The sequence below is a fragment of the Nerophis ophidion genome, linkage group LG08, assembly GCF_033978795.1.
Source record: "Nerophis ophidion isolate RoL-2023_Sa linkage group LG08, RoL_Noph_v1.0, whole genome shotgun sequence".
In the NCBI taxonomy this organism is placed as follows: Eukaryota; Metazoa; Chordata; class Actinopteri; order Syngnathiformes; family Syngnathidae; genus Nerophis; species Nerophis ophidion.
Genome location: NC_084618.1, coordinates 17,566,501 through 17,578,328, shown reverse-complemented (window position 1 = coordinate 17,578,328; position 11,828 = coordinate 17,566,501). Strand labels below are relative to the sequence as shown.

The following is an 11,828-nucleotide window of genomic DNA, read 5'->3' as shown; positions in this document are numbered from 1 at the left end:
CAAAAAAGTATTTAGTCAGGCAGCGATTGTGCAAGTTCTCCCACTTAAAATGATGACAGAGGTCTGTAATTTTCATCATAGCTACACTTCAACTGTGAGAGACAGAATGTGAAAAAAAATCCAGGAATTCACATTGTAGGAATTTTAAAGAATTTATTTGTAAATGATGGTGGAAAATAAGTATTCGGTCAACCATTCAAAGCTCTCACTGATGGAAGGAGGTTTTGGCTCAAAATCTCACGATACACATTCATTCTTTCCTTAACACGGATCAATCGTCCTGTCCCCTTAGCAGAAAAACAGCCCCAAAGCATGATGTTTCCACCCCCATGCTTCACAGTAGGTGTGGTGTTCTTGGGATGCAACTCAGTATTCTTCTTCCTCCAAACACCACCAGTTGAGTTTATACCAAAATGGATACATGGATGATACAGCAGAGGATTGGGAGAATGTCATGTGGTCAGATGAAACCAAATTAGAACTTTTTGGTATAAACTCAACTGGTCGTGTTTGGAGGAAGAAGAATACTGTGTTGCATCCCAAGAACACCATACCTACTGTGAAGCATGGGGGATTTTTTTCACATTCTGTCTCTCACAGTTGAAGTGTACCTATGATGAAAATTACAGACCTCTGTCATCATTTTAAGTGGGAGAACTTGCACAATCGCTGGCTGACTAAATACTTTTTTACCCCACTGTATATATGTGTGTATATACATATATATGTATGTGTATATATATATATATATATATATATATATATATATATATATATATATATATATATATATATATATATATATCCATATGTACAGTATGTATGTGTATATGTATATATATATGTATATATGTATGTTAGTGTATATATATATATGTGTGTGTGTATACATATGTGTATTTATATATATATATACATAAATATTTATATATACATATTTATAAACATATTTGTCTGTATATTTTTATTTATGTATGTATGTGTGTATATACAGTATATATGTATGTATATATATATTTATGTATGTTTATATATATGTGTGTATGTATACATATGTCGTATATACGTGTATTTAAATGCACACACATACTTATACATACTGTATATACATGCATATATATATACATACATATTTATACATACATATATATAAACATATTTGTGTGTATATATGTTATGTATGTGTATATATATGTACGTATATTCATATTTTTGTATGTTTTTTATATATGTGTGTATATGTATACATGTGTATATACATATATATATAAACATATTTGTCTGTATATATGTTATTTATGTATGTATGTGTGTATATATATGTTTATATATCTGTTATTTATGTATGTCTATTTATATTTATGTGTGTGTATATGTATACATATGTATATATATGTGTATTTATATACACACATACTTATACATGTATACATACATATGTAAATATACATATATATATAAACATATTTATGTCTGTATATGTTATTTATGTATGTTTATATGTGTGTGTATATGTGTGTATATATATATATATACACATCCATTTTCTACCACTTGTCCCTTTCAGGGTCGCACAACTTGGTACCTGACATGTTCATTGTCAGCATGTTAGCATTAGCATGCTAGCCTGCCAACTTTTTTAGCCATCTCAGTCACATAGCTCTATATGTGATATACTGTATGCTAACTGTTAGCATCCAAACTTTTTAAGCAAATTTTACTCTCTTTTTTTACAGCTAGTTTTGCAGCCATACACCTTGGTCACTTAACTTGACACGTAACACATGCTAACTGTTAACATGCTAACATTTGCATGCTAACTTTTTTTTATTTTTTGCAAATTTTATACTGTCAAAAAAGTAAGTTTTCATGTCAAATAATTTTTACTTTGTAAGACTGGATGGAACTTTATTTTGGATAATTGTGTGTGTGTGTTGCAGAACACGAGCAGTGAGTGCGAGGGCCCAGCCCACATGAAGAACTCCCCGGAGAACCGCCTGCTGATCAAGCGCATGTTGATCAAGTGTGCAGACGTGGCCAATCCCTGCAGGCCACTGGAGCTCTGCATCGAGTGGGCGGGGCGCATCTCCGAGGAATACTTCGCTCAGGTGCGTGCCCTCGCCGCCTCTCTCTCTCGAAGGAAGTGCACATTGTACCGTCGTCATGGTTATCTCTCTCTTGCCTGGCAGACGGACGAGGAGAAGAGGCAGGGGTTGCCCGTGGTGATGCCCGTGTTCGACCGCAACACCTGCAGCATTCCCAAGTCTCAGCTGTCCTTCATCGACTATTTCATCACTGACATGTTCGACGCCTGGGACGGTAGGACACCATCTTGTTTCATATATATATACACATATACAAATATGTATATACATATAGGTATATATGTATATATACATATATATATACGTATAGGTATATATGCATATACTTATTTGTATATACATATATATACTGTATATACATATATGTATATATACATGTATCTACATATATGTATATATACATGTATATACATATGTGTATATATACATGTATATATACATGTATATACATATGTATATATATACATGTATATACATATGTATATATACATGTATATACATATGTATATATACATGTATATACATATGTATATATATACATGTATATACATATGTATATATATACACATGTATATACATATGTATATATACATGTATATATGTGTGTATATACATGTATATACATGTATATATGTATATATACATGTATATATGTATATATACATGTATATACATATATGTATATATACACATGTATATACATATATGTATCTATACATGTATATACATATATGCATATACATATGTATATATACATATATGTATATATACATGTATATACATATATGTATATATATAAATGTATATATGTATATATACACATATATACATGTATATATACATGTATATATGTATATATACATGTGTATACATACATATATACATGTATATATACATATATGTATACACATGTATATATGCATATATACATGTATATATACATGTATATATACATGTGTATACATATATGTATATATACATGTATATATGTATATATACATGTATATACATATATGCATATAAACATGTATATACATATATGTATATATACATGTATGTATATATACATGTATATATACATATATACATGTATGTACATATGTATATATATACATATATGTATATACATGTATATCCATATATATATACATATATATATATATATGTATATACATATATATAAACATATATATGTATATACATATATATAAACATATATATGTATATACATGTATATGTATATATATGTATATACATGTATATATATAAATGTATATATGTATATATACACATATATACATGTATATATACATGTATATATGTATATATACATGTGTATACATACATATATACATGTATATATACATATATGTATACACATGTATATATGCATATATACATGTATATATACATGTATATATGTATATATACATGTGTATACATATATGTATATATACATGTATATATGTATATATACATGTATATACATATATGCATATAAACATGTATATACATATATGTATATATACATGTATGTACATATGTATATATGCACATATATGTATATACATGTATATCCATATATATATATATATATATATATATATATGTATATACATATATATAAACACATATATGTATATACATGTATATGTATATATATGTATATACATATATATATATATATACATGTATATACATATATGTATATATATATACATATATGTATATACATGTATATATACATATATGTATATACATGTATATATACATATATGTATGTATATACATGTATATATATATATGTATATACATATGTGTATATATATATATATATATATATATACGTATAGGTATATATGTATATACATATTTGTATGTGCATATGTATATACATGCATATATATGTATATACATATATGTGTATATATGTGTATATATGTATATACATATGTATATATTTGCATATACATACATATGTATATACATACATATGTTTATACATGAGTGTATATATGTACATATATGTGTGTATATACATATGTATATATATGTACATATACAAACATATGTATGTATGTATATATACTTATATGTATATACACATATATATACATATATGTATGTATAAACATATGTATATACATGTATATATACATACATATGTATATACATGTGTATATGTATATATATTTGAATGTATATATCCGCATATATACATATATGTATGTATAAACATATGTATATACATATATGCATATACATACATATATGTGTATATACATATGTATATATACATGTATCTATACATATATGTAAATACATACATATATATTTATATACATGTGTATATATGTATATACATACATGTATATACATATGTGTATACATATATGTACATATATACACATGTATATACATATATGCACATATATACATATTAATGTATGTATATATATATTTTTTTAAATGTATATATATGTATATACACATATGTATGTATAAACATGTATATAGATGTAAATACACATGCATATATATGTATATGTTTATACATATATCCATATACATACATATGTGTATCTACATATGTATATAATTACATATACACGTATATACATATGTAGATACACATATGTATATACATATATACATTTATGTATAAATACATATAAATAAATAAATGATAAATGGGTTGTACTTGTATAGCGCTTTTCTACCTTCAAGGTACTCAAAGCGCTTTGACACTACTTCCACATTTACCCATTCACACACACATTCACACACTGATGGAGGGAGCTGCCATGCAAGGCGCCAACCCACACCCATCAGGAGCAAGGGTGAAGTGTCTTGCTCAGGACACAACGGACGAGGTTGGTTCTAGGTGGGATTTGAACCAGTGACCCTCGGGTTGCGCACGGCCACTCTACCACTGCACCACATATGTATATATACGCATATATATACAAATATGTATAAACATATGTACAGTATATACATATATGTTTATACATATATGCATATACATACATATGTGTATATACATATGTATATATACATGTATATATACATACGTATATGTATGTATTTACATATATGTATATATACATATATGCATGTATAAACATGTATATACATATGTATTTAGATGTATGTATATTCATATATATGTGTATGTATGTTTATACATATATCCATATACATACATATGTGTATTTACATATGTATATAAATACATATACACATATATACATATGTGTATATACATTATACATATGTATATACACATATATACATATGTGTATATACATTATACATATGTATATACACATATACATTTATGTATAAATACATATATGTATGTACATATAAATATACATATATGCATATATGTATATACATACATGTATTTATAAATAAATGTATATATGCATATACATATATATACACATATGTATACATACATACAGTATATTAAAATTATATATACATACATAATACATATATGCATATATATATATAAGTGTATTTGTACATATCAGTGTAGATATCTGGTGTCTGTTTCCATGACAATGAGTTGACCAAAGTCTTTTGTGTCTCGGCAGCCTTCGCCGGTCTGCCGGGCCTCATGGAGAACCTTTCTGAGAACTACAAGTACTGGAAGACCTTGGATGACATGAATTGCAAGAGCCTGCGTCCGCCGCCATCTTGACGCGGGTGGAAGTGGGTGTAGCCTACATAGCTACCATTGGAGTCCGCATCAGACTCATTTTTTTATTCTGCCTTTTTTTTTTCCCTGCCATGACTGACGTTGGAAGATGGTCCATGCCTGCCCTCTAGCGGGAAAATGGAGTATTGCGCCCTTTTTTTGGGAGTTTTTTTTTATTTAATCCCACCACACACAATGATGGCACAGGAAATAAAATGTTCTCTTCCTGTTGACCTAATACTTATGTCCAAAATCCTCTTTATTTTGCTGACCTTCTCTGACATGGTTCTAGTCCTCCGGTCTGCTCCAGTCTGTGGAACAGGTCCAGGCTGCGAAGGCGGGACTGCTTCTCGCCGTTCTTCCACAGGATGACCTGGTGGTCTGCAGAGCATGTGACCAGACCTTTGTCCTTGAAGGCCACGAACATCTGGGGAGACCACGGACACAACGTGAGCATAGATACACATCTGCTATCGGTATTTAATATTGCTCCGATACCAGCCACCCTCCAAAAAAAAATAAGTATTAAATGATAACACTTGTCCGATACAAGCAGTCTGGTTAACATGTAAATAAACAGTATTTTAGTCAAGTCATTGATATGATATCCACATATATCACACATACTTGTTTACAATTCTACACTATAAAGTCATACAAGTATACGTGATGCATGTTGATATCGTATCAGATGATATGGTAGCAATGACTTGACTAAAATGTTTATTTACACGTTAGCCAGGCTGCTTGTATCGGACAAGTTATATCAATAATTTTTTTTTGGGGGGGGGGGGGGGGGGGGGTGATATTGGACCAATATTGAATAAGTACTTATTATTAATGAACTTATGCTGTCTTTAAGTTGAAGTGAAATTGTCTTTGGTGACATCCAAATGAGAATTAACAGGCTTCTGCTTTGTAGACATTGTAAGTAATATGGAACTATGACTAGGGGTGTCCTCATCTGGTATCAGTATCCAAAAAACCCCAAAAAACGAATGATATCACTTGTCCGATACAAGCAGTCAGGTTAACATGTAAATACAGTATTTTAGTAGTCATAGATATAATATCAACAGGTATCACACATATGAATTTACACTACTAATTCATATGTGTGATACATGTTGATATTGTATTTATGACTACTAAAATACTGTTTATTCACATTTTAGCCAGACTGCTTGTATCAGACAAGTGATATCATTCAATACTTGTTTTTTTTCTTTGGAAGGGGAGAGTTGATACCGATACCAGATGGGGATACAACCTAGTCATAGTTGCATATTACTTACACATACAAAGTCTACAAGGCAAGTCCGATATCACCCTCTTCAAAAAAAAAAAAACAAGTGTCAAATGATATCACTTGTCTGATACAAGCAGGCTGGATACATTTAAATAAACAGTATTTTAGTTAAGTAGTTGATACGATATCAACATGTATCACACATGCTTGTACGACTTTATATTATAGAATGGTAAACAAGTATGTGTGATCCATGTTATCGTATCAATAACTTGACTAAAATAGTGTTTATTTACATGTTAACCAGACTGCTTGTAACAGACAATTGATATCATTTGATACTTGTTTTTTTTTGGGGGGGGGGGGGGTTGATATCGGACCAATTTTGGATATTGATACTAGATGGGGACATCCCTAGTCATACTTGCATACTACTTAAACATACAAAGCAGAAGCGTATTAGTAAGTAACAAACGTGTCCGCATCATGAGCGAGCTTAAAAGACAAATTCAACCTAAAGACAGCATAAGTTCATTAATAATAACTAGGTTTGTTTACAATTGCACACTATAAAATCATACTAGTTTGTGTGATACATGATATTGTACTAAATGATATGGTATCAATGATTTGACTAAAATAGTCTTTATTTACATGTTAACCAGGCTGCTTGTATCAGACAAGTGATATCATTCGATACTTTTTTGGGGGGTGATATTGGACCAATATTGGATACGTACTTATTATTAATGAACTTATGCTGTCCAATATCGGCCCCCTCAACAACAAAAAAATGTGTCGAATGACATCACTTGTCCGATACAAGCTGTCTGGATACATTTAAATAAACAGTATTTTAGTTAAGTAGTGGATACGATATCAACATGTATCACACATACTTGAATGATTTTATATTATAGAATTGTAAACAAGTACGTGTGATCCATGTTGATATCGTATCAATGACTAAAATAGTGTTTATTCACATGTTAGCCAGACTGCTTGTATCGGATAAGTGATATCACTTGATACTCTTTTTTTTTTTTTTTTTTTTTTTGGAGGGGGGTTGATATCAGCACAATATTGGATACCGATACCAGATGCGGACACCCCTGGTCATAGTTGCTTATTACTTACACATACAAAGTCTACAAGGCAAGTCCGATATCACCCTCCTCAAAAAAAAAAAAAAAAAAAGTGTCGAATGATATCACTTGTCTGATACAAGAGCTCTGGTTAATATGTAATTCGTATCACACATACGAATTCATAGTGTAGAATTGTAAACAAGTATGTGTGATACTTGTTGATATCATATCAATGACTTGACTAAAATAGTGTTTATTTACACGTTAACCAGACTGCTTGTATCAGACAAGCGATATCATTCGATCCTTGTTTTTTTGGAGGGTTGGTTGATATCGGACCAATATTGGATACCGATGCCAGATGCGAATACCGATACCAGATGCGAACACCCCTAGTCATAGTTGCTTATTACTTACACATACAAAGTCTACAAGGCAAGTCCGGTATCACCCTCCTCAAAAAAAAAAGTGTCGAATGATATCACTTGTCTGGATAATATGTAATTCGTATCACACATACGAATTCATAGTGTAGAATTGTAAACAAGTATGTGTGATACTTGTTGATATCATATCAATGACTTGACTAAAATAGTGTTTATTTACACGTTAACCAGACTGCTTGTATCAGACAAGTGATATCATTCGATCCTTGTTTTTTTGGAGGGTTGGTTGATATTGGACCAATATTGGATACCGATACCAGATGGAGACATCCTTAGTCATAGTTGCATATTACTTACACATACAAAGTCTACAAGGCAGGTCCGATATCACCCCCCTCAAAAAAAAAAGTGTCGAATGATATCACTTGTCCGATACAGTCTGGTTAACATGTAAATAAACTATTTTAGTCAAGTCCATCCATCCATCCATTTTCTACCGCTTATTCCCTTTTGGGGTCGCGGGGGGCGCTGGCGCCTATCTCAGCTACAATCGGGCGGAAGGCAGGGTACACCCTGGACAAGTCGCCACCTCATCGCAGGGCCAACACAGATAGACAGACAACATTCACACTCACATTCACACACTAGGGCCAAAGTCATTGATACAATATCAACATGGATCACACATACTTGTTTACAATTCTACACTATGAAGTCGTATGTGTGATAAATGTTGATATCGTATCAATGACTTGACTAAAATAGTGTTTATTTACACATTAACCAGACTGCTTGTATCAGACAAGTGATATCATTCGATACTTGTTTTTTTGGAGGGTTTGTTGATATTGGATACCGATACCAGATGGAGACACCCCTAGTCATAGTTGCATATTACTTACACATACAAAGTCTACGAGGCAGGTCTGATATCACCCCCCGGGAAAAAAAACCAAGTGTCAAATGATATCACTTGTCCGATACAAGCAGTCTGGTTAACATGTAAATAAACTGTTTTTTAGTCAAGTCATTGATACGATATCATCTGATACAATATCAACATATATCACACATACTTGTAGAATTGTAAACAAACACTAGCCTACTTATTATTATTATTATTATTATTCCAAGATGATATTATCAGAGACAACAATCTTAACGTCATCGGTCTCAGCGAAACCTGGCTTAAACCAAACGACTTTTTTGCGCTAAATGAGGCATGTCCTCCTAACTTTACACATGCGCATATTGCCCGTCCGCTTAAAAGGGGTGGGGGGGTCGCACTAATATACAACGAAAACTTTAACCTTAGTCCTAACATAAATAATAAATATAAATCGTTTGAGGTGCTTACTATGAAGTCTGTCACACCGCTGCCTCTACACCTGGCTGTTATCTACCGCCCCCCAGGGCCCTATTCGGACTTTATCAATGAATTCTCAGAGTTCGTTGCTGATCTTGTGACACACGCCGATAATATAATCATAATGGGGGACTTTAATATCCATATGAATACCCCATCGGACCCACCGTGCGTAGCGCTCCAGACTGTAATTGATAGCTGTGGTCTCACACAAATAATAAATGAACCCACGCATCGCAACGGTAATACGATAGACCTAGTGCTTGTCAGGGGTATCACTGTCTCCAAAGTTACGATACTCCCGTGTACTAAAGTATTGTCCGATCATTACCTTATAAAATTCGAGGTTCAGACGCATGTTCGTCAAACTAATAATAATAATAACTGCTATAGCAGCCGCAACATTAATACGGCCACAACGACAACTCTTGCTGACCTACTGCCCTCGGTTATGGCACCATTCCCAAAGTATGTGGGCTCTATTGATAACCTCACTAACAACTTTAACGACACCCTGCGCGAAACCATTGATAACATAGCACCGCTAAAGTTAAAAAAGGCTCCAAAAAAGCGCACCCCGTGGTTTACAGAAGAAACTAGAGCTCAGAAATTATTATGCAGAAAGCTGGAACGCAAATGGCGCACGACTAAACTTGAGGTGCACCATCAAGCATGGAGTGATGGTTTAATAACTTATAAACGCATGCTTACCTCAGCTAAAGCTAAATATTACTCAAATCTCATCCACCGTAATAAAAACGATCCTAAATTTTTGTTTAGTACGGTAGCATCGCTAACCCAACAAGGGACTCCTTCCAGTAGCTTAACCCACTCAGCTGATGACTTTATGCAATTCTTTAGTAAGAAAATTGAAGTCATTAGAAAGGAGATTAAAGACAATGCGTCCCAGCTACAACGGGGTTCTATTAACACTGACACGATTGTATATAAGGCGGATACTGCCCTCCAAAATAGTTTCTCTCGTTTTGAGGAAATAACATTAGAGGAATTGTTACAACGTGTAAATGGAATAAAACAGACAACATGCTTACTTGACCCTCTTCCTGGGAAACTGATCAAGGAGCTCTTTGAATTATTAGGTCCATCAGTGCTAAATATTATAAACTTATCACTTTCCTGGGGCACTGTTCCCCTAGCATTCAAAAAAGCGGTTATTCATCCTGTTCTTAAAAGACCTAACCTCGATCCTGACCTCATGGTAAACTACCGACCGGTGTCTCACCTTCCCTTTATTTCAAAAATCCTTGAAAAAATTGTTGCGGAGCAGTTAAATGAACACTTAGCGTCTAACAATCTATGTGAAACCTTTCAATCCGGTTTCAGAGCAAATCACTCCACGGAGACAGCCCTCGCAAAAATGACTAATGATCTATTGCTAACGATGGATTCTGATGAGTCATCTATGTTGCTGCTCCTCGATCTTAGCGCTGCTTTCAATACCGTCGATCATAATATTTTATTAGAACGTATCAAAACACGAATTGGTATGTCAGACTTAGCCCTGTCTTGGTTTAACTCTTATCTTACTGATAGGATGCAGTGTGTCTCCCATAACAATGTGACCTCGGACTACGTTAAGGTAACGTGTGGAGTTCCCCAGGGTTTGGTCCTTGGCCCTGCACTCTTCAGCATCTACATGCTGCCGCTAGGTGACATCATACGCAAATACGGTGTTAGCTTTCACTGTTATGCTGATGACACCCAACTCTACATGCCCCTAAAGCTGACCAACACGCCGGATTGTAGTCAGCTGGAGGCGTGTCTTAATGAAATTAAACAATGGATGTCCGCTAACTTTTTGCAACTCAACGCCAAAAAAACGGAAATGCTGATTATCGGTCCTGCTAGACACCGAACTCTATTTAATAATACAACTCTAACATTTGACAACCAAACAATTAAAC

The 11,828-nt window shown here is 32.7% G+C and overlaps 2 protein-coding genes across 4 annotated transcripts in view; one reads left to right on the top strand and one right to left on the bottom strand.

Moving 5' to 3' along the window:
* The window catches only part of pde8b (phosphodiesterase 8B), a 117,774-nt gene extending 111,485 nt beyond the window's left edge, over nucleotides 1–6,289 (top strand). For 2 of the 3 annotated variants that reach the window (XM_061907894.1, XM_061907893.1), the window contains exons 21-23: nucleotides 1,941–2,108; nucleotides 2,190–2,319; nucleotides 5,711–6,285. In XM_061907894.1, the coding sequence (XP_061763878.1) occupies nucleotides 1,941–2,108; nucleotides 2,190–2,319; nucleotides 5,711–5,817 (405 nt within the window). In that variant the 3' untranslated portion in view covers nucleotides 5,818–6,285. Of the gene's footprint in view, nucleotides 1–1,940; nucleotides 2,109–2,189; nucleotides 2,320–5,710 lie in introns of all 3 variants that reach the window. The other variant, XM_061907892.1, reaches the window with a different exon arrangement.
* wdr41 (WD repeat domain 41) overlaps nucleotides 5,969–11,828 on the bottom strand; it is a 34,117-nt gene continuing 28,257 nt past the window's right edge. Inside the window, exon 14 of the mRNA XM_061907895.1 lies at nucleotides 5,969–6,241. Coding sequence (XP_061763879.1) covers nucleotides 6,074–6,241 — 168 coding nt within the window. The 3' untranslated portion in view covers nucleotides 5,969–6,073. The remainder of the gene's footprint in view (nucleotides 6,242–11,828) is intronic.